Here is a 24302-nt window from a genome sequence, read left to right on the forward strand (position 1 = left end):
CTTCCTATTTATATAAATTGAAATGATAGCTCGAATGCATAGCTTTAAAAGATTAAATGACCCGGCATGGCCAAGTGTGTTAAGGCGTTCCACTCGTAATCCGAGGGTCGCGGGTTCGAATCCCGGTCGGACCAAACATGCTCGCCGTTTCAGCCTTGGGGGCGTTATAATGTGACGGTCAATCCCAATATTCGTTGGTAAAAGAGTAGCCCAAGAGTTGGCGGTGGGTAGTGATTATTAGCTCCTTCCCTCTAGTCTTACATTGCTAAATTAGGGACGGCTAGCACAGATAACCCTCTAGTAACTTTGCGCGAAATTTAAAAAAAAAACCAACAAACAATCAAAAGAATAAAGCCCACCAGAGACTGCGTTAAAAGCACGTCACCAGTCACGTCATAGCATTTTGTAAGCACAAAATCCAGGAAGGAGTCCCTGAACTACTTTCTGCGGGCTGATACATGGTCGCTAAAATGTTTTTTTTTTTATTAGTGAATGTTTTCACTATTTCATCAATTTAATACACATTAATAAATACTTTAAGTATGTATCAAAAGCCAAATGTGGTGGTCAGTAATATATATACAGGTGGGTACGGGTAATTTGTAAATGGTGCCAGGATCTGAAAAATCAAAACTTGATTATCACTAGAGGGATTTTCCGTGTAGCATGAGGCAACCTGTTCCGCATGGCACTGCAAAGTAGTTTGTTTGGTTGTGGTGTTAGTTGGTTGTTAAGAGCAACTGTTATATTAAGTACTGGTAGTGCTAAAGTGTCCGGTTATAAGAAAGCAGTGACAGCCACATCAGGTTATTTAAATGTATGTTAGGATCTAGATTATGTGCGTCAAGTCTTTTTGTTTTATGTTTAAAAGAAGAATGCTAAATTTAGAAAATAACGCCATTAAATTCTGAAATAGTAAAACTGAAAGCAGGTAGTATTTGTTGGGTTTTTTTATTGACTACTTAACGTAAGGCTATACACATTATAATTACAAGTTACAAAAATACAACAGGCTATTCGGTATTCATGCTCTACCCATCGAATATATTGAGGGTTAAACCCGAATTTTAACGTTTGAAAATATGCTACCAGAACAGTTACTGAAGCAATGGCTTCTATTTTTCAGTAGTGTAGCCTGACAGTGTTAAGACTAAATTGTATTTGTAACGTTACTCGTGTAGGCTTGCTTTCTTTTGTAATTTTGTAAGCCTAATTCTGTTCAAGTGTAGAAAATCATATACTTTTTTCCAAATTTGCCTAAGCTAACGTTAATTGACGTTACTTTAAATTTACATAAAGTGAAAAAATAACAAGGTAATATCTTGTTAACTTCCTAAACGTAAAAAAAAAATGGTCCAATTTTCAAGGCTTACCTTACCTACAATGTTACGTAAAACCAGATTTTATTTTATACGTAACATTGTAGGAAATCATCAGGTACTTTTCTTAAGCTCTAGTAAAATGTTGGCCTTCACTACTCTTGGCAACTCATTCCGTAAATCTGTCACCTTGAGAGGAAAAGAAAACTGATCTTTTCCAAAACTTAAACTTGTGTCCATGTTTCTTGAACATCCTCTGATTTCATTGCAGTCAATCACCTACATTATCAGAAATAAAATAAACTGGTAACTTGGTTTTTGAAAAGATAAAGTAAGTAAGGTATTTTAAAATTTCCCTATAAGATGACCTATTCATGGAATATTCCTCGTAGTAATTCTTCATTACACCATTTCCAACATTTCAGTATTCTTTCTTAGATAAGAAACTCAAAAACTAAGCACACTGTTTTAAGTGTGGTTTAAACGGCATATTATTTTTAGACGTGTTACATATTTCTGTAGATTTAACCTAAAATCTTATTTCCCTTGCCACTAAATAGCACATTAACTGGACAGCTTAAGAGACTGATTAACCAGAACACCAGGATCTTTTTCTTCTGTAAGACTTAACATTATTTCCATCAGTATTTTACTCTTTTTATTTTCCACATACATTACTTTACATGTATTTTAAATTAAAGCCAGCCATCATTTATTTCCCTAACACACAAAATACTCAACTCATTCTCTTTTTTAAATTACATTCCATTAGCCTCAGTTCTTATATCCCTAGTGAAATGTTGTGTGTAAAATAAATAATCCTGATAAAAATTTGTGTAAAACTGAAAATATTAATAGTTGAAATAACTAATTTTTGTTTATTATTTTTGTGGTAATTGATTTAATTGTCATTTTTTTTTATTGATTGATAGAATAGTCAAAACGATAATGAGAAAAACTAATCTTAATTTATCAAAGTCATTGTAATTTCAGTTAACTGATTAGTTTACATGGCACTAGTTGATGTATTTGCTGCTCATAGGTAATCAATTAAATCACTGTGTTATGACAGTCAGTAACATCAAGATTCATTTATTAACATTTTCTATTGGCTAATAAAAACAAGGTATAAAATGACATCTTTTTTTTATTATTATAGTAAAAGAGATCTTGGTCAGTTCTTTTCTTATGACAAAGAAAATAAATGTTGAAAACTTGCATTCATGCCTTAAAAATTAGTCTTGTAATTCAATAATTCAATTTATTTAACACATTATGTCACTGTCAGTATCAGTAATGTATTCTATACACTGATTAAATAAATTGTTAGCAAACTAGATATTCTACAGTCACTATTATGTGGTTTTCAAGTACATGTTTTAAGCTCAAGTAGCTTTGTGTGAAATTCAAAACAAACATATTTTAAGCCATTTATTATGATATTAGAAAACAATTTAGGTTGAAGAAGCCCTGATAGAAATGAATAAAAACCTTATAACATGAGTGCTTTTAAAAGGTCCATCTTTTGAAAGTGGACAAGTTATTTGGTTTTTTTTATTTTATTTTTTTTAGGTTCTTCTCTTATTCATTTCCCTTAGAATGCTAAAATCTCTTACCCTTAAACTAAGAAAACCAGAAAGTGGATATACTTGCCTCATGATAAAATGTGAAGTAAAAACAGAACATAAATTTTAAACATCTAACAGTAGATGTATAACATTTTAAGATGTTAAGATGATCTGTTTGGAAGACCTTATAACCTGTAACGCTGACAGAAAATACCAGCAACAGTGAGGGCACAACACAGGAAACAATTCATTTCAATCTTTATAAATATGAATATAAAATAGCACATTAGTTAGCCATGCTTGTTACCAGTTTTCTTTATATACATATTGGACCTAAGTAGATTGCTTGCTCTGATTAGAAGTTAATTCACATTTTCTTAACTTTTAAGCAACTATCAGTTATTATGGTTATAACTAGTTGCAGCAAAAGCTTCTTTATCTAATGTTTTGTTTCAAAGGCTTGGAGTGTTAGTGTACATATAGATTAATTTGTGAACCTTCTATGTGACCTTATTTGGAATTCATATAGTTAAGTCTGTTAGCCCATAATTTCAGTTTTTTTGCCTGTTCTATTTCTGGTGACTGTCATGTATATCTTCTCACTGGAAATCTTTGTTACACTACTCTAGGGTAATGTGTTTCATTTTTATTTCACACTAGCATAATTCCACCACCCTAGAGGTGGTTGCTGATAACTATCAATACCACCAATCCAAAGTTGTTTGCTAATAATATAGACACACACACACACATAGCTATACAGTGTTAACCATAGTAAATCCCCAGTAAAAAAAAGGGAAAAGGAAACTACAAGTAGCATAATAAAGATATTTCTCATGATTAAGCTGTTTATATTGCCATCAGATCAGTGTATGTATCCATTCTTCAACAACAAATGTATACAATTTCCTACACACAAGTAGTCTTAACTGGCAAATTGATATGGTGGCTAATATTATTTGTATTTTTGCATGTTTCATGTACTAGGCACCCATGCAGTAAGAAGAATTATATAAGATACAAATTACTGACGTGAATATTACATACATTTTACACTTCTATTATTTATTTGGTTCTTGTAACTTGAGTTGTGTTTGAAGGTGTTATAAGTGGAAATTTCCCAACAATTATCACTTTCATTCAGTTCAAATTATCAACATCTCAGACAACTGTTCAAAATTAAACACATATAGATCCCACATATATCATTAGAAATTTACAGGGAAAGGTTTTCATAAGTTTTCTTTGATGATAGAATGGAATTTTGACTGTGAATGTGAAACATTTCATCATCCTGAGAGCTAAGTGATTAATTAGCATAATTGATAACCTAGGAGCATCAGTTAGAGCTAAGTAAAATTATTAAGTGAAATCAGGTTTAATTCAATTAATGTCTAAACATAATGAATTAATCATAATTGTTATTAGTTATCTTAACTATCCAAGCAATTAAAATGTTGCCATTATGATTCTTCATTATTACTTTTGATTAAAATATTATTCAGCTTATTCAATAAGTGTGATAATTCACAAAAACAATGAAATGGTGGAAATTAGTGTTTCTGATTATTATTGTTTTTGATTATTTTAACTATTTAAGTCTATTATGAGCATCAGTTAGTTAAATGTAATTATTTAGTGAGCCAGATGATTAATCTGTTATCAACCAATTACCCAGCTTTTGACCCCCAGGGTAGTATCTGTACAGTGTATTTGTTTGTATATTTATGTGTATTTTTATATGTATAAACACACACACACACAGAGGACAAGAATATGGAGTGTTATATATCCAAAGTGTATATGAAGGAAAGCAAGGGCCAAGTTTCGTCAAGACTTAGGAAGATGATATTACACAGTTTGCTATGTATTAATATCTTTTTCTTTTGCTCTTGTGGTATACTCTCATGAAAAAGAATTGTTCATTTGTATAAATAAAATTTGTAACTTTCTTTCAGAGGTTTGTGTGCCCCTGTGCACTTGGGTGGATTTTGTTTAAAAATCTTTATTAAGTTAAAGAATAATTAATTTAATATTTCTGTCATTAGGAGAAAGTTATGTTGAGATTATTGAAGATACATGTTTACATTTCATCACTTCAGTTATATCTTAAAACATTTATACAAAATCAAAATCAAGTAATATGTAATGTTTCAGACTAGAATCTTACACAAGTAAAAGAAAGAAGGTGGGAGTGAGAGATTTCTGTACAAAAGTTGAAGAATTATTACAAATATTAAAAACCTTCTAATGTATAGCACTAATGGTAGAGTTTTTAATGTATTAAAAATGTCAGACTTGGCTTTAACATAGTAAGTTATATCAAAAGCATTTGAACGGTTATGAATACAAAAAAACTTTTTTTTATTAGACCAGATAAAGGGTAGTGTAATAATTCTTTTGAATGCAAGTAATAATGAAAATAAACTATTAGAAGTGTTAGTAAATACACTTGAATCTTCTGAAGTAAACTGAGGCCCAACTAAAAAAAATAGAGAAAAGAGAAAAGCAACTACAAAGATATTTATTGAAGTTAAAAAAATTGTGTTATTCATGATATGACTTATAAACAGTTTAAACTAGTAAGATATCATTGTGGAATTATGGGTTATCAAAAATGCATAAGAATGGCTATTTTATCAGACTGCAGTATCCAAAAACTATCAGATTTATTACTGATTTCTCTACATTTGAAGTTCACTAGTTTTTAAGTCCTACTAGGGCCATTTTGAGATATGTAAAACAGTAATTATGATAAATCGCCACTAGTCAAGCACTGAATGATAAATATTAAGTTTTAAATAGTAAGTGTAATTTTGGTTTTTCTTCAGGATTTTAGTTTCAATTTATAGACCTCATCAGATTTGTAAACTTAAATAATGAAAACATGAACATATTTTTTATTATTTTTCTCCTTAAGAGATTACATGTATGCCACCAAATTAACAACAATGTAATAAAAAATCAGATTAAATATGGTTAATTTCTAAGAACAGTTTATTATTATTTTTATTAAATACAGTTAAAATTCTTAACTGTTTTGTAATGTTTTGCTCCAGCCTAGTTGGAAGTATCTTCACACGTGTCCTAAAGCTTCTTCCAAGAAAGTTTTAGAAAAACGGTCGTGTGGTCAGTGGTACAGTGTTGTAATTACTGGAAGCCTAAGTGAGTGTATTGCTTTTTTTTCAACAGTTTACTGTTACAGAAGATTGCATTAAGGGTACCAGTTTGTGTGTTAGGCAAAAAGTAAAATTTGTTTACTGTATGTGCACTTATAGTTTTTATAAACATGTGTAAACCATTGGCAGGTTTCGTTTGTCCCATCTTGGATAGTAAAGTATGATTAATTTTCCAAATTTCAGCGAGTACTGAAAATGAAATGCATTAACATTTTTGAACAATAAAACAATATTTTATTTTGTTTTGCAAATGGATGTGGGTTTTAAGTAATTAAATAATTAATACACACACGTTTTTATATGGGAGACATTGGACTAATCCTTGTATATTTTTAGGCTCCCACTGTTTCAAACTATATTGGCATGACATTCTGTCAGTCCATTCTGATCTTAGTATTTAATATATAGAATTTGGCCAAACTTATATAATAAGTACTATATACAAATGTCTTGACCCAATTTATCTTTGACAGTTTTGGGTTAAAGGTCAAGGACAATTAAATTTGAGAAGGTTGAAAACAACTAAAAGTGGTAAATCTTATACCATGAAAAAAGGGTAATGTTAAACAGATGTTTTAATGTTTATAACATTTAAGTCTGAAACATTATGAGCATTAAAAATATATTTAACATTAGTTTTATTTATAGTGTAAAGTTTACCACTTTTGTAATGTAACTAAATTGAGGGGCACTTAAACATACTATATAACTTTATTGAGTGTATAGATGTTTCATAAGCATAACTTTCACTTGTTTATCATGAGGTTTCAATCTTTTGTCTTAGTTTTAAGTGTATTGGTTTAGGTTTTAAACTTTAGCATGCAGATTCTTAAATTTCTTTGGATATAAAAGTAGTAACTTTCACTTTGTATAATAAGCCAAGTCTTTCTTAATGAATTACCTAACTTCTGTTTCTGGTCAGATATTAAGTATATGAGCTTATTCCTAGTCTTTGGGAAATGCATTTCCCACTTGTGTTACTGAACAAATACATTATTCTTATCTTCAGACAGATGTATCATCAAGCTTTCAGTTTATTAGTGTTTTAACCTATTGTTAATGACATCCAATTGATGATAATATATTGGTTTATATTGTGGAGGTATGCATAAACCCTGCCCTTCAAATATATGCTCATCTTTTAATTTTCAGCTATTCATACAGTAGTTGCTTTTAATAGTAATAACTTTCCATGGCAGTAGGGAGTTCCTGTGTAGACCAGCTGTAAAAAAAAATATGCTACAATCAAGCTTTGTGGTGACTCATTTGACTGTAATAACCATGGAGGTTTAATCATTTAAATATGCAGAAAAGTAACAATTAATAATTAGCTTTAAAAGATGCTAATAATTACATATTGAATGTGAATATTACTATTTCATCTGTTGTACATTTCTAGATTTTGTACAATAAAATAAAATATTTGTCCCTTCAAGGTATTTCACTAAATACAATATATACAGTAGTTTTTCTCTTTCTGTGGCTTATTTTTTAGAAACTGTATCCAGAATGGTTCATTGTAAGTGTAGAAATGGTGTTTACCCACGAACTGCAGGACAGCAAGTGGAAAGATTACCTGTTCCAGCTGAGAAAGTTCCCTGGTCAGTGGAGTGGGATGATTATCATCCACCATGGTACTCGATGAAAGGTTTGACCTCTATGTCATGGGCTGATCCTAACATTGGGTACTTGTGTTTCCCATTTTTATGTTTCAGTAGAATTGTTAATGTTTTTTAAAGGACTAAAGTGTTTGAACTAAATCATAATTGTTGATTGCATATGTAATGTACCATGTACTGTTTTTGTTTTATTGAATTGCTTGAAGATAGTTATATCAATACTCATAATTTATGTCACAGACCTTAGTGTGTTAGTGGCATGGCTACATTTATGCAGTTCTAAGTCCATTGCATATGTTAAGGCTACTTGTATTATTCATTCAGATTAAACTTCTTTTATTTGATTATGAGGTCAATATGACTATGCGTAAACTACAGTTACATTATTTTGGAGAAGTTTAGCTGTTAAGTTGCATAATGTTCTATACAATTCTCCCATGTACATACAAACAGTCTTGGAAGTATCTCTATATCTAGACCAGGTTTGGATTCAGTATATTCGGAATACAAAGATACAGCTATAACTTTTGAGCTACATGAGCTGATCTTGATTCCTTGGACCATATATCTGTTCTGTCTATTATTTTTATACCTCTTTTTCCAAATGGACTGATGTTACAAATCATATATCTCACATGATAGGTTATACAATTTCTGCCAAACAAATTGATTAGAAAACGTCAAGGAAAGGTTTTATTAAATGTTTCTCCAGGTACAGAAAATTAATTGCAAGTGATATAACCTGCAAGTTTCAATGTAGACTTCAATTACATTATCACTTGGTTTAACCCCTCGAGTTTAATTCCTGTACATGGTGAGGGGACCTCCAGGAGAAAGTTCATTACTTTTAGTTTACTTCCTCTAGGATCTGGACATTCACTTGCATGTTTGCTGTGTCTGGTGATCCATGAAGGGGATGAGAAAATCCTGGTAATTGAGGGGTCCAACCCCACTATGCCTTGAATGCTTGTAGATGGGTGGCCTTGTTGCAGCCTGCCTAGGTAAGTTGGCTGGCTCTCTTTGTCTAGAGTGAACTGAGTACCAGTGTTGGACATTATAAACAATTGTTGTGGACATTGTGCCTAATGCCACTGTTTGAGTATAGTGCTCATGAAACCCTGGTGTTGCTGCTGTGTCCTTGTTGCTCATGAAACCCTGGTGTTGCTGCTGTGTCCTTGTTGCTCATGAAACCCTAGTGTTGCTGCTGTGTCTTTGTTGCTCATGAAACCCTAGTGTTGCTGCTGTGTCCTTACTTGACTTTAGTGCATCCCTTTGTAGGACTTTATGGTGGATGGGATCAATGGGTACTGAATCTTTCTTCTTCTATTACAGATCCCTTGAATCCAAATAAAAATAAAATGATAAAAAAACAGCTTATGGGTAAATGACCACATCTTGAAGATTCTGAACAGCAATCTTCAACATCTTCTATACTTGTACCTCATTTTCTGATATTACATTCTTTGTTAGACAGATCTTTAGAGCATATTCTCTCTTTTTTATTCAGAAGGGACTAGAGGAGCTTGTCTTTCCTAAGTCAGTCAAGAAACTTGTTCTGGAGACATTTTAGTGAAAATATCCACTTAGGTTACTCTTCATGCTACTTTGAACATGTCACAAGGAGTTATTGTTGAGAGAGATTTGAACAACAACCCCAACTCAGAGATCCTCACTGGTTTCTCCATTTGAAAGGATAGAATTATGCAGCCTAATAATGTTCTTATTTTGATGTTTACCACTGTCAAGGTAGTTTATTTGAACTGTAAGACCACATATTCCCAACCCTCTCAGATGTTTCCTACGTCAGCAGTTCAGTCACTTGAAGACACCACGTTGTGACTCTTCAACATGTGCTCATTGTGGCGGCAAGGACCATAATGTATATGAATGCAAACTGGGCCCTCACTGTGCTAACTGTATTGGCTCTCATCCCTGTTACTTTCATTCTTATCCTAGGTAGGTGGAGGAAAAGAAAAGTACAGCATTTGAAAATGGTTCACAACATTTCTTACCCTGAGGCTCGAATATTATTGTCCTGACCTTCATCTCAGACATGTTACTGCACTACGTTCCACTACTTCAGTGGGAGGGCAGACAAATATTTCTGTGCCTGTAACAGAGTAATTTTCAAATCATGTGCAGAGTCTTTTGACCCCTTTGGTTAAACACGTTGAGAAGACCACGTTTACTCCTGTCTCTGTTCCCATCATTCCTTCCAGTGACTGCTCATGTCCACTTCCTTTGGCTCTGTCTTCTGGCATATGCTTGGGTCTATTTTCTTTGGCCTTGAGATGTTGAATGATTTCATTCTAGCCCTCCATTGCTGAAATCTACAACTGTTGACAGATACCTGCCTGCTCGATTCAGGTCAGAATACATGGAGGTTGAAAGATCTTTTTGTAATAAAGAAAAACAGTATGATCTTAAATCAAAGAGTTCTACACCTAAATAAAAATGGCCACACTGATACAATGGAACTGTCAAGGTTTCCATTTTAGTCTGGATGGCATTAAGGTTCTGATTGATAACTATCATGCCATGTTTCTTTCCTTACAGGAGATATTTCTGAAAAGTGTCAATACACTTACCTTTTGACAGTTTTCTTTATGCTGGAATGACAGGTTGTGCAATTGATGAGTGCATGGAGGAGTAACAGTACTTGTTGACCAGCATGTGGCTGCTCTGTCTTTGTCGCTCAATGCAACCTTGGAGGTTGTTGCAATCCATGTTTCCTTGGGTTGTACCATCACTACTTGTTCTCTCTACCTGTCTCCTTGGAAGACCTATGATTAATCAGACCTCAATGCTCTCATTGAAAAGTTTTCTCTCCTTTTTTAATTGTGGGGACTTCAATAGACATAATCCTTTCTATGGTGGTGCTGATATTGATGGGGAGGAGTCATTCCATAGAGCATATGCTCTCAGATCACAACCTTTCTCTCTTCGATACTGGTTCTTATACTTATTTTCATGCATCTAGTTGCTCTTTTACTGCTGTTGAACCCTCTATCTGCTCCTCTTCAATTTTCTCTCACTTTTCTTGGGGTGTTAACATTGATTCACAGGCAGTGTTGGATTATTTATTAGGCACAACAGGCACGGTGCCTAAGGCCTACAAACAGAAAGTGCCTAAGCCCTATGATTGTCTTGATCTGGCACTGACTACAGGGCAGTGATCATTTTCCTATCTTTTTGAAGGGGACTGGCTATGGTCGATGCCACCCTACCTACGTGCTTCAGTTGAAGCTAGACCAGGCCAACTATCCCTCTTTCACTGCTAACCTGGAATTTGATCTTGCATGGCAGCAATGACTGACTCTGTTGTCCAAGCAACTGCTCAGTCTATTCCTGAGACCTCAATATGTTTTCCACTGTATCCTTGTTTGTGTTGGAATTCTGCCTGCCAAGTGGCATGGAAGGCTCGAAAAGGGGCTTGGGATACCTTTCGTAGGTATTCCCCACTTTGAAACTGCATTGCTTTTCTGTGGGCATGTGCACATGCTTAGTAGATAAGATGTAATAGCCAGAAGGAATCTTGGGTCAAATTCACAACCAGTATCTCTTCTACCAACAGTTCCTAAATCATATGGGACAAGATTAAAAGGTCAGTGGGAAGTATGCTTTCATACCCCTTTTCATTTTTCTTTCCAATGGCCAGGAAGCTGCTAATGCTTGAAGTATCGCTGATACTGTCAGCAGAAGCTTTCCTTATGCATCTAACACTTATATTTCATCTCTCACCTTCTTGGCCATCAAATCTTGAGCAGAAGAATTGCCTCTTATCCTTTGGTTCGATTGTTTGTATGACTATAATTGCCCCTTTACACTAGTGAAACTCTAGCTTGCTCTTTATCAGTCTGGCAGTACATCTTAGAGAGGAAAGTTAATGCTCATCTTGTTTGTTTCCTCAAATCAAACAACCTTCTCTTGTCCATCCAGCTTGGGTTCCAACAACATTAATCAGAGAAGTCATTTTCAAGCAACAACATCTTGTCTCTCTATTGTTTGACCTTGAGAAGCCTTATAATATTTCATGGAGATATGTCATTGCAAGACTTCCACTCATATGGGTTGTGTGGCCATTTACCCAATTTTATTGAAAAGTTTTTAATGGATTGGTGATTCCAAGCTTGTGTGGGCTCGGTGCTTTCTCATTCTTTTCCACAGGAACTTGGAGTTTCTTAGGGCTGTGTCTTAAGTGTCACACTTTCAATGTGAAGATTAATGCCATCACTGTGCAACTTCCTCTTATCATTGCAAATGGGTTTTGTGTCGATGATTTCCTCATTTTGTGCCAGTAATCAGGCATGAGGTTTATTGAGCAGCAACTTTAAACTGCCCTCATTTATTTTGTTTGTTGAAGTGGTCTTTGAGGTGAAGTTCTTGGGGCTTATCTTCGATCATAAGCTGACCTTCATTCCACACATCAAGCTGCTAAGCTTCAAGTGTACAAAGGCATTGAACATCCTTTGTGTCCTCTCTTCCACCTCTTTGGGGGATGGATCAGTGTTCTGTACTAAAGATCTGTTGTGCCTTCATTTGATTGGAACTGGTCTATGGTTCTGTCAGGACCTTGGCCTTGAAAATGTTGGACCCTGTTCACCAACTAGAGATTTGGTTCTGCACAAGGGCTTTTCTCACTTCTCCAGTCCAGAGTTTGTGCACTGAATCTCATGAGCCTCCTCTTCACCTTTGCTACTTGCAACTTTCTTTACTGTATGCTTCAAAATTTTTATTCTTATCACCTGTAGTTGTGTCTTCCTCAGTGGGGTATGCTTTTTCAGAATAGATTTTCTGCCATTCTTCCTTTTTGACCTTCATATCCAGACACAGGTGGCTGAATTGGATTTATCTTTGGGTAATGTTGCTGTTTTTACTGGTCAACCCATCACAATGTGGCTTATTACCATCACCACCTGTGACCTTTCTTTGTGTCACCTGAGAAAGGCAGATACTCCTGATTAGAAATACTGTATTCTATTTACTGAATAACATTTGAACCATCCTTTCATTCCTATTTATACAGATGGTTTGGAATCGTGTGACTCTGTGGGCTCTGCCATAATTTTTTGTGATTCACTGATTGCATACAGGATCCCCTCTACAGTTTCTGTGTTCACTGCTGAGTTCTATGCCATTTCTCATGCCCTTGATCATGTAGACGCTGTGCAGTACACAACTTGTACTATTTATTTAGACTTGCTTAGCTCTCTTCTGGCCCTGGAATCACTTCATGTTATTTCTCTCCCTGTTCTCATTAATATTCAAAACTGACTGGCCAGTTTCTTTCTGTCTATTTTTTTCTGGATACCAGGCCATGTTAGTATTCATGGAAACAAGCTCACTGACACTGCAGCTAGCTTGCCTGATCCATATATGGACTACAGTCCTGTATTCAAAGCTCGGCTCTTTGCCACTCAGGAGTTGACAACCTGTTGCTAGTTGGCTGTCTTGTTTCCGTAAGGATTGGAAGGTGGAAGTTGTCCTAACTAGGCTATGCATTACTCACAGATTTTTAACTCATTATTTTATTTTATCTGGGACTGATATAACATGTAACCTTTGTGGTACTTGAATCACTATAGCTCATGTTTTACTGTCATTACGACTCTCAACGACAGCACCATCAAAGACATGTTTTTTCCATGGGTTTTCCACTAACACTGGAAAGCATCATTGGCGATGGTGATGCTGTACATCTTATGTGTATTTTTGAATTTTTAGGGCCATTATACATTTTAATTCTGTTAACATTTATTTAGCTGTTATTTGAAGTTTCTTTTGTTATATTTTGATTAATTTTTACATTTTACAAGGAATTTAGTGTTAAATGTTTTTTGCTAACCATATGGTTTAGAAATAATTGTTTTCAGCCATAAAATATGCAAGGCAGTTTAGAAAAAGTTCAGGACAAAACACTATATGTATACAGGCTAGTGAAAATATATACCTTTTCTATGGCAACATAATTAGAATTTCCACTTACTCACATGTCAGATCACATTTTGTGTGGTTGATATATTTTATAGTCTTCTTTGTTTTCACTCAGAAGTTCTTAGTAGCTGTGTTGTACCATCTTTCACCACTCTAATAGACTAGACACAATATGGTTTATAATCTCTTCAGGATGCTAGAAGATGGCATGTTTAGATTTTATATGATTTACAAACTGCTGAACACATGTATTCAGTAGTTTTCAAAGATAGTTTTCTATCTTGCTTCTCATAACAGTAGATGTGACTAATCTTGAGAGCTTATTTTTTCTATCCTATTCCTAAAATGGTGTAACATACAGGCAGATTGACTCTTGGATTTGTTGATTTAGATTTATTGTGCTTATGTTGATATTTTCCACTGACTCAATGATATGTTATATGTAGAATGATCAGGTGATAATTAGAAGGAGACAGGTATAACACAAATTATTTATTCTGATCCACAACACTATCATACAAATCAGTAGATTTTCTCTCATTCACAACACTGACAAACTGTAGAAACAAGCTCTTTAAGAATAATGAGACTAGTTTGTTTGTTTTCATACTAATAAGTTCTTAGGTGTGGAACTACCTTATCAGCAACTTAACCAAGTCAGTTATGATTTTTGAATTTCATTTTCCAGATCATGTCTATTGTGTCTGGAAAATAAGTGACCAGTTTATTCTGCTTTGCTTATTTTAAGTTGTCAATTTTGCTGCAATAAAACTTAAGTGAATAAAGTTTATCTGGGTTTTCTCACAGGTTTCAGAATTTTTACCAAAAATTCATTTCACTGAGAATTCTATATCACATACAGATGTGAGCAACAAAATACCTACATATTTTGACATGCATATATGTTTGAATTAATATTTCATTTAATTCACAAAAATTTGTAATGTTTTTTTTAATGTTTACATTGCATGGTTATTCTTATAGTAACCTTATATGTGCTTTATTATTTGTTAGAGACCCTGGGTTTGAACCTAAATGGAATTTATTAGATGGAAAGATCAATCGCAAAAGTCACCAGGGTGAATACCACATTGTGAATGGCTATCCCATAAATCTTCAGGGAAGAACAGGATTAAAAGGGCGAGGTTGTTTGGGTCGCTGGGGGCCCAACCATGCAGCTGATCCAGTTGTGACCAGGTTAAAATAATTAGCTTTTTTTACACAAGCTTAAAAATTTCAAACAATAATTATTACAGACACACTACTGTGAGAAATTTCTATATAATAGTCTGTGTGTGTATGCATTACAATCACTGGGAGAGATGCTAGTTGATATTAAAGTTAACATTGTCAAGAAACAGCTATTGTACAATAACTTCTAAATGCATAATCAACATCCAAAGCAGCATATTAATGTGCATAATGTATGTTTAACTCATGTTAGAGCATGAATTCTTGATAATGAATGATGGCTTCATGGGTCATACCCCTTGACTGAAAAAAGAATGTACATAGAAAGAAATGCAAACTTTAATATAATTCTTATATATATATGAATTCACGGTATTTCTAAAGGTCAAACATATTTGTTCCATACATTCAGCTAGGACTTGTGAGTCAACTCTTTATTTGAACCTACAAGTTTTTCATGTTCTGCTGGGGTTATTGTCATGATTTCCTAATACACAACACCATATAAAACTTCAGTTTTCTTAATTTTGTGGTTAATAGCTTGGTTTGGATTAGTTTTAAGCCAAAGAGTAAAAAATGTCATTGGATTCTGTCACTGTTTGATGGATAAATTGGGATTTTCAGCCAGATGATGGCAGTGTTTGCTTGATTTTAAGGAGTTACATTTTTCCAAATGATTCTTGAAGAAGATGTGTTAAACTAATCATTGGATACTTTAACAATTAAAAAGCATAAAGTAAAGAAAATCTTATTTTGTTTACCAACACAGTGACTTGTTTCATCAAATTTTATCCATTTGGCTGTAAATGATTTCTTTTATAAAATGAATGAAGGAATAAAAATAAACATGTTACACGTACCTGGAAACTTTCTACATTAGTTACTGCCTTTTGCTCTCCTATCTTTAGAAATCAGTTAAGTTTCTTTCAGTGATGTTCATCTTAGAAATTCTAAATGAAATTACAACCATATGAACAGGGTTATCCCAAGTAACAGTTGCACAAGTGGTTAGAAATAACATGTAAACATCACATGGTAAGAATCTGGCTCTGGTGATGTATAACAAGTACATTATTACACAGAAATATTCATATGTTGAACATTTTATTGTTATGATGCAATATCAGTCTAAAATGATAAATAATGCCTTTTATCTGTCTGTTTAATACTGATTAGTGATCAGAACAAGCTGTACACATAGATATGAACTACAAATCAATGCAGTAATGCATATAATGTATTTAACATACTGTTTTTACACTGTTTCATCATTTGGATGCTATCACTGTTAGTGATATTTTGAATGATACTACAACTAATGGTTCATGCAGTTTCTCTAGCTTAAGAGATTTAAGGTGATCCTAAGTCCATATACTAACAGTCTAATATCATTCTTATAATAAAAAATATACATTAATCCAGAGGTTCCCAAACCAAGGGATTGCAGACCCCTGGATAGCTACGCATATACTCTATACTGTTGTATTCTCAAGGCAGCTGGTATGGGTATTAAGACTTTAATTAGAATAAAGCAGAACAACATTTTGACCTTCTTAGGTCATCTTCAGGTTAAGAAAGAGAGTTTGCAAACTTAACTATAACTGTCTTTTCAATTTGTGAGTTGTCATTAATGTAGATTCATTAAATAGAAAGTACTTGGAACAGCACAGAACATCCATCTCAACTGATGCAAAAATTTATAAAGTGTTGGGTTTGTTTACTGCAGATGGAAAAAGAATGACAAAGGTGATATTATCAAAAATCCTTCATCTGGACTTCCTCTTCTGCAGTTTGTTTCAATACAGCGAAAGGACTCAGGAGAGTGGGCAATCCCTGGTGTAAGTCAGACCTCAGATGCCATAATTTTACCATATTTATTGAGGAATTCTCAAATATGACAAATTCTCTTACTGTTTTTGCCATCATAACATAACGAACAGTGATGTTCGAAAATATTGTTACTGTAAAGTTCTTGTTTTGGATTTAATAAACTAAAATTTACTTTTTAAATAGATCTGTAGGTGACATGTAGTCTAGAGATTTAATGAGAAAGAGACACTCATACACTGCTTTGGAGATGTATATTCAGGATATATATCAGTTAATCAAGGTTTTTCACAGTATCACAGATGTCTTTTGAATGGTGTTTATACATGGGAATACTTAACCATAAGAATAGTATTATTCTTATAAACAACTGTGTCTTTATAAGATATGTCTAATAACAGATCCTGCTCTCACACACACACATTGTAAGGCAGTGTGTGAAACATGATTGTAATTTGGCTCTGTGTGCTAGTAACTCAATCCTTTGTTTACACAGAGCTGCCCCACTGTGGTAAATGGCTTTTTCAGTATTCTTAAGTGTAGCTGCAAAGTGATAAATCTAAAAGCCATTAAGGTTTGAAAAGTATTAGTTTTGGCTTTAAGAATAAATAATGTGTAATTCCCTATTACAACAAAGTTATTAAAAATTGCTCATTTAAAAAGGAGGTATAGAGGTTATTAAGAAATACCAAAACAAGAAGAGTAGCTTGAACTGAAAATGCAATTGCAAAAAAGGTGAACAAACAAGCTAAAGGTTTAAAACATAAGGTTGACATTACTTTCTGAAGCTACAAATTTCTATTTTGACCTCATATCTAATTAAAAATTGTAATATTTATATATCTGGATTAGAGGAGAAAAATAAAAAATGTGGAACTATCAAAAAACATTGTGATTTTATAATTTGAATAAAAAAAGAGACCATGACAGATTGAATTATGCTGTCAGCTCAGATGTTGAATGATAATTCCACTAATATTATTAGAGAGTAAATGTTTTCATAACATGTTATTTTATGCAATCTTCAATTTGTGCATGTGAATCACTTCACACTTGGTTTCTCTTAGAATGATTTATTCTGTGACTTGCATCAAAGAATAATTGATTTAAGAAAGAGACCACCAGATTTACTGTAAAATTATGTTTTACTTGATAAATTTACACATAAGATTAACTTTATAAACTAAGTTACACAATTCATTTATTCTCTTCTTTTAGAGCAATGTACAGACTTCATATATTTGGCACAATATTGGATTTTACATATCATGTGGAAAAGTTTAAGCCCAATGATTGACTCCATATTTACAATGATATTGTATAAAATTACCTCCCAACAAAATCCTGATAAACCACAGTGATAGTAATAAATTACTTGTTACATTAATATTGTATGGAATGTAGAAAAGTGACTGATCATCACATCATTATTTGACTTCAAGTACGTAAGTTGTATCAGAAAGTTTTAAAAAAATAGTTTTATATTTCACAATATAGTTTATACACCTTTTGAAGCTTGTGTGTGGATCATGTTTCACCCTTTTAAAAACATTTTCTCCAACCCCTAAAAATGAATGAAGTCATTCCAAAACTTTAAAATAAGTTATGGTTTTCTGCCTAAAATTTATTCTGAGAAATTTGTACAGGTTTAAAGTAATCGTATATGTATATATACTTGTCTCAAGTAAAAGGATTTTTGCTGAAATCTACTTGACAGTAACATTAGTTTTGTTAATGCATTTGAATACACCCAGGTGTATACCATTATAAAATTAGGGCTAATTTCTTTTGCTGTTGTTAATTTTAGTATTAATTTCACAAAACTGTAACTTGTTTGTTTTTGCTACACAATTTTATTTAAAGTTTGTCAAATATGCTTCGATATTTGTGGACATAAAAAGGCAGTTGCATCATTAATGTCTGTTTTATTAATTCATAACATAATTTATTTTTTTTATGAGAATAATCTGTAGAAAACCTTAAAGATATATTGTAAGAAAACTGTTGTATTGAAATGAAAAGATATTCACAACAAAGATTCTAACCTGAAACAAAAGCTTAATTCCAGGGTATGGTTGATCCAGGTGAACTTGTTTCTGTCACACTGAAGAGAGAGTTCTTTGAAGAGGCCTTAAATTCCCTGTCTATGTCAGATGAGGAGAAAGCACAACAGGAATCTGAGTTGGACAACTTTTTCAGTAATGGAAAAGAGGTCTGAATTTATATACACTAGTGAAACTTAGAAGAAAGCTTAAATTATGTTGTTTTTTTTCATTTATGTATTTAATTTTAAGACTGAACTGCAACTATGTAGCATACACTCACAGGGCTTTCAGTGGTCTTAATTTAATTATTATAGACACTGTTTTTCCTGTTAAAAGGGAAGTAATTTATTTAACATTGTTTCAAATACATAGTAGTCATTATATACTTAAATCTTTCTTTTGTCTGTGTAGTTGAACTAAACACTCAGTTTTTAAGGAAGTAAAAATTATTTTCTGTGTCTTCTTCAATAGTAAGTTAATTATCACATTTCTCAGTATATGGGCTTTACAATAAGTATATGTGCAGAGACAAGAAACAAAAAATTGTCCTTTGCAAAGACAAGAATGATAAAAGTAGTAAGGTCTTTTCATTTATAGTTTTCTAGCATAATGTTGACTCCAAAACAATATACTTTAAAATGTATTGATTGTATATACTTCCATAATATATTAACTCTGCTTGTCACCAAAATTTCTGTTTGAAAACCCTTGTTTATCAGCATAAATATATATTTGTTACATAAGAGTAAATCCTTTCTTGCTGTTTTTAAAACAGTAGTTAGCAGTATAATGCAATACTACATATTTGTTTTGACATGGGTAATAATTAATATCAGGTCAGTAATACAACTGATCAAGTAGTTATATAGTTATTATTATTAGGTTGTCCAGAAATAAATGTAATTTTTTAACTGTGAAGTTTGGAAAAGTATAAACCAGTGTTGTAAAACATCTTTTAATCAAAGAAAGCATCATTTACTTCAACACACTTTTGCCAGCATTTTACGATGTTGTTTATGCCCCTGCTGTAGAAATCAGAGTTTCTATGGTCAATGAATGAACTTTGTGAAAGCTTCTTCTGCATCTGCCTGGTTTTGAAAGCTTTTATTGTTTAAAAAGTTGTCAGAGTGCTTGAAAAAATGAAAATCTGTAGTGGAAAGGTCTGGGGAATAAAGTGAATGAGGTGAACCTTGATTCCCAATTCATTCAATTTTTGAAGTGTCATCCTTGACAGGTCTTATAATGCTGATTTTGTTGATCTTCAGTCAGCCCATGTGGAACCCACTTATCCAACTTTTTCCTCTTTCCAGTCACACTCAGGTGGTTGGATATATTTGATTTTCTGCAAGCTCGCATACTCTTGTGCAAGGGGCTGTCTAAACTGCTTCCTTTAATGTGTTTTCATCTCAGGATGGCTTCCTCCCATGACCTTCATGGTCTTCAAGACTTTCATCTCCATGTCAAAACCTTTGGAACCAATGCTGAACTGTACATTCAGTAACAGATCCATGGCCAAATGCCTGGTTGATGTTCTGTGTAGTTTTGGTAGCTTTTTGTCCAAGTTTGAAGTTGTAGAGCAAAATCAAACGAAAGTCCTTCTTGTCCATGCTGCCTTGGGGGTTAAAAACTTACTCCGAGTAGATTTGAAACAACAGACGATTAAGACAACTTGTAAAAAACAAATGTTTACAACCAACCAACCAATGATTAGTTACTCAATATTCAGTTTCTAAATGTTCTTGTGAGAATTCCGACATTTATTTCTGCACAACCTAATATATTAGCCAGTGTAATTAATTTTACATCATTTTGTGTCTAGAACAAATAAAAAACATATTTATTTTATATCACCTAATACCACAGATCTATAGAGGCTATGTTGATGACCCTCGCAACACTGATAATGCATGGATGGAGACAGTGGTTTATAATTTTCATGACGAAACTGGAGACATTGTTGGGAAGTTTCCTCTTCAAGCAGGAGATGATGCAGCTAAAGTTCGTTGGACAGACATCTCTCAAGACTTGCAGTTGTATGCCAGTCACTCAAATTTCTTATGTTCTGTTGCAGAATATCATGAAGCACATTGGTGAGGATTTCTGTTTGTTTGAGAGGGAGAACATGTCTATTTTACCTTAGTGCTATGTTATTAGCTGTTAGAAGTGTACTTCCTCTATAAATTAGATTTGTGATTTGTCAGTTACATAAAATTATATAATTAAATTTTACTACACTGGAAATGATCAACTCCTCAGAAACACTGAAAATACTCTGCTACTTGAAGTTGTTAATTTAATGCATCTACTGTTCAGTTATATTAATTTCTTATCAACTGAAGTTTTGAATCATGGGTAACTCCTTATACTCTGTTGTCATTTACACTTCTGTGTAAATGTGTTGATGTTTATAATATAACATGAAACTTACCAAGATTGATCTACATACTGTCTGCAGTGTTAATAGTGCTAACTTGAAAATGGTCACTTGTATTAAAATCAACAGTACAACACAGGTTATCAGAATTGTAGAGTTTGTGAGATGAGGACATCGTTCAGAAGCATTTAATCTAGGAATAGTTATTTTTGTTAGACATCAACACAACTGAGATCATTATAATTATAATACTAGCCTAGTGCAGATGAGGTTAGAAGTGCTTAGTGTGTTAACAAAGTGGATAATAAAGTTAAAGTCATTGATTAAAGTGCAAGCACTGCAATTGGTTGCTGATATTAAAAGTATTAACAATAATCTCAAGAGTTAAATGTGGGGCCAGAATAACACTGTGGTCAGTTGTTGATAGCTGTGTTATGACATCTGATAAAATTCTTGTAGTTTGAAATGCACTTGCACAATAGTGAAATCAAAATTAAAATATATTGGAAAGAGTATTTTATTATTTGTGGTTCATGTAACCATTTAAGAATTGTGCTTAACTGAAGAGAGGGTAAAACAACTTTAAATAAACCAACTCTTAATATTCTTTTGGAAATAGGGTGATTAAAGTTACTGTCAAATAATGATTGCTTTTGAGAGATGAAAATGGTGCCACTTTTGTCATTGTAATCGAGCATTTTGTTATATCTGTTCAAAATAGTCCTTCATGAGTCATTGTTAAAGGAAACTGAATATCAAATCAATTACTATTAGAATTTAGTCATTTTCTTTTGTAAACATAGATACATAAAAGGTCTAAATAGTTTTCATATGCAAATTTTATGACAATAACATAAGCTTTTAAATAATTACTAAGTTTTCAAAAATATGATACCCTATAACCCGAGCACTATCAAAAGATGAACTTTTCTTATTCAGTAGTAATGTTATAGGGTATCATATTTTTGAGTTTAGTTGATTTCTTGAATGTACATGTTTTCCTAACATAATAAATACGTTTTCAAAATGTTATATATTTGACAAGTAAATAAGTAGGTTAAAATGGCAGTAAAATTGATAGAACCTAGCTTAAGTTCTAAAGTTAATGTGTAGAGTCATTTACTAAAAACTTTTATGCTTTTGAGTATCATAATTTAAATGTGAGATAAGTACAATGCACAGCAAGTTTTTGGGAAAGGAAAATGCAGAAATTAAAGTAAGATAAGCCTAATTTCAAATATCAATTAAAATAACTTCTTAGAAGGAATCACTTTAACTTTGTTTTCATTCTCTTGTTTGAATACTTTACAGGTTTCAAATGTTTTTAATTTTTCATCTATGAACTAGAATAATATTTGTACTGTTGCTTAAAAAAGTAAACAACAAAAGATGATTATTCTAAGGTGTTTTTTTATTATTTTTAATGATTTATCAGATCCTTTGCTTTCTTTTATATGAACAAGAAGTTTTCATTATACATGTTTATGGAAAGGATTTAATCAGAAAATTTAAATTCTGTTTTTATATGTTAAGAACTTTTGTAAGTGAACAGCTGAACTAAATTTTAGATCTATGAATGAATTAAAATTTGTTTAAAAAGTTGCATGAAATAAGCACATATATAAAGGTTAGTGTGCTTCAATTTTAGGAGTTCCACATTCCAACAACATTTGGTATATGTGATTCCCTAAGTCTCTTCTACAAATTTTGTAAAATAGCCAGTAGAATTGTACCAGTAACTGGATTTCTCAGTTTTATTGAACACCAGTAATTGAATTTCTCACTATACTTAACTCTTTTTTTTCTTGTAGTCTTAAAATGGCTGTTGTTTAAACCTCTCTTACTAAATGGTTGGCTACTTGTAATGCGATACTTTTTTCTTTTCTTTTTTACTGTAAGTATTATGCACAGAAAACTTGCATCTGGAACACTTACAAATATGGTCGAGAAACAGAGAATTAAGCTAAACTGCCTGATGATTCTATGTAATGGTGTTTTAACAGGAATGTAACATTAGACCTATAGATGTTTGAAAATTTTCTTGTTGCTTTATTCAGTAGTAACAGTAAGATTTGATAGCTGAGCATATAATAAACTTATTTCTACAGGACTACATATGAGTTTTTATAATATTATTAATATGCTTGAAATGTCTCCATTTTTAAATAAAGATTTGGTGAATGAAATACAAAGACTATCCTAGTATTTTTTCAGAAACTTCTTGCTATAATATACTTTTTCATCTTCAAGTATTTGTAAAGGAAAGTTCATTCCTCCTATTATGTTCAGAATTTCAGTGCATCTGTTATGTTTTGGATTATGCATACCTAATGCAATTTTAAAAAATATTGAAAAAACCTTAAATTAATAAGTGTGGTATCTTTAGACAGCTTCTACACACTTATATTAAATTTAATAATTATTGTAAACTGTAATTATAACAAATCCAAAATGTATTTAATTGCATAATAATGTTAGGGAATCCAGTATCAAATCAAATAGAACCAAAACATAATAATATAGTTAAATGAACCACATTTTAAGGCATACACATACACTTTGTTATTTAAATGAGAATCACATTTTTGTCAGTTACTGTGATTGTCCATTTCTGAAATATGTTCAAATAAAATTGTTTTTGGATACTGATAAAATTAAATTATATTTCAATTTAAAACTCAATGATAATTAGTTCTTTCTTTGGTGCTTAAATTATGTCTCTACTTCCTTTATCTGCAGCATATGTAAAGCAACCAGACATGGTAATTATTCAACCTGGAATGTTTTCAGCTTCTTATGACCACATTTTCTTTTTGCCCTCAGTAGTTTTCTAATTGTGAACTTTACCAAGTTTCTTTTTATTCCCTTAGATTTTAACAACTTTTGAATCAGGTAATTTGCTCAAAACAAAACTGATAAGTGTTAGTTCAATAAAAAAATATATACAATATATAAGATGAATTTTTTTGTATCTGATATGTTGTTGTTTTTTTTTCCTTTTCTTACAAAGTGGGTACTATTAAAATTGAGAAAGAAATCATAATGACCTTTCTTTTACTCTGGCTCATGTTTACTGAAACAAACCTGTTAATAGTTTTTATTAGATGTAGTTTTAAAGGAATCTGGTATCTTATTGTTAGTAAATCCTCCTTTCATCCATGTAAATTTTGTTATTTTAAGTTTTGGGCCATTTAATTCTTGTTTATGTAAAAAAATTATCTCAAGTCCACTCTGTCACTCTATTGT

General features: G+C 32.4%; 1 protein-coding gene across 3 annotated transcripts; it reads left to right on the forward strand.

The window, feature by feature from the left end:
* The first annotated feature begins 649 nt into the window (after nt 1–649).
* On the forward strand, nt 650–23248 carry LOC143236968 (ADP-ribose pyrophosphatase, mitochondrial). Of its 3 annotated transcripts, XM_076475711.1 has the most exons (7): nt 653–817; nt 5941–6052; nt 7562–7751; nt 14634–14816; nt 16537–16648; nt 18706–18849; nt 20546–23248. In XM_076475711.1, exons 1-7 carry the CDS (start codon nt 686–688, stop codon nt 20774–20776), a joined length of 1104 nt encoding a protein of 367 aa, XP_076331826.1. In that variant the 5' UTR covers nt 653–685; the 3' UTR covers nt 20777–23248. The 3 variants fall into 3 exon arrangements, with proteins under 3 accessions (XP_076331827.1, XP_076331826.1, XP_076331828.1); XM_076475712.1 differs by lacking the exon at nt 14634–14816 and having other exon boundaries at nt 650–817; XM_076475713.1 differs by lacking the exon at nt 5941–6052 and having other exon boundaries at nt 679–817.
* Nucleotides 23249–24302: the final 1054 nt, after the last annotated feature.

The sequence above is a fragment of the Tachypleus tridentatus genome, chromosome 13 (assembly GCF_004210375.1).
Source record: "Tachypleus tridentatus isolate NWPU-2018 chromosome 13, ASM421037v1, whole genome shotgun sequence".
NCBI lineage: Eukaryota > Metazoa > Arthropoda > Merostomata > Xiphosura > Limulidae > Tachypleus > Tachypleus tridentatus.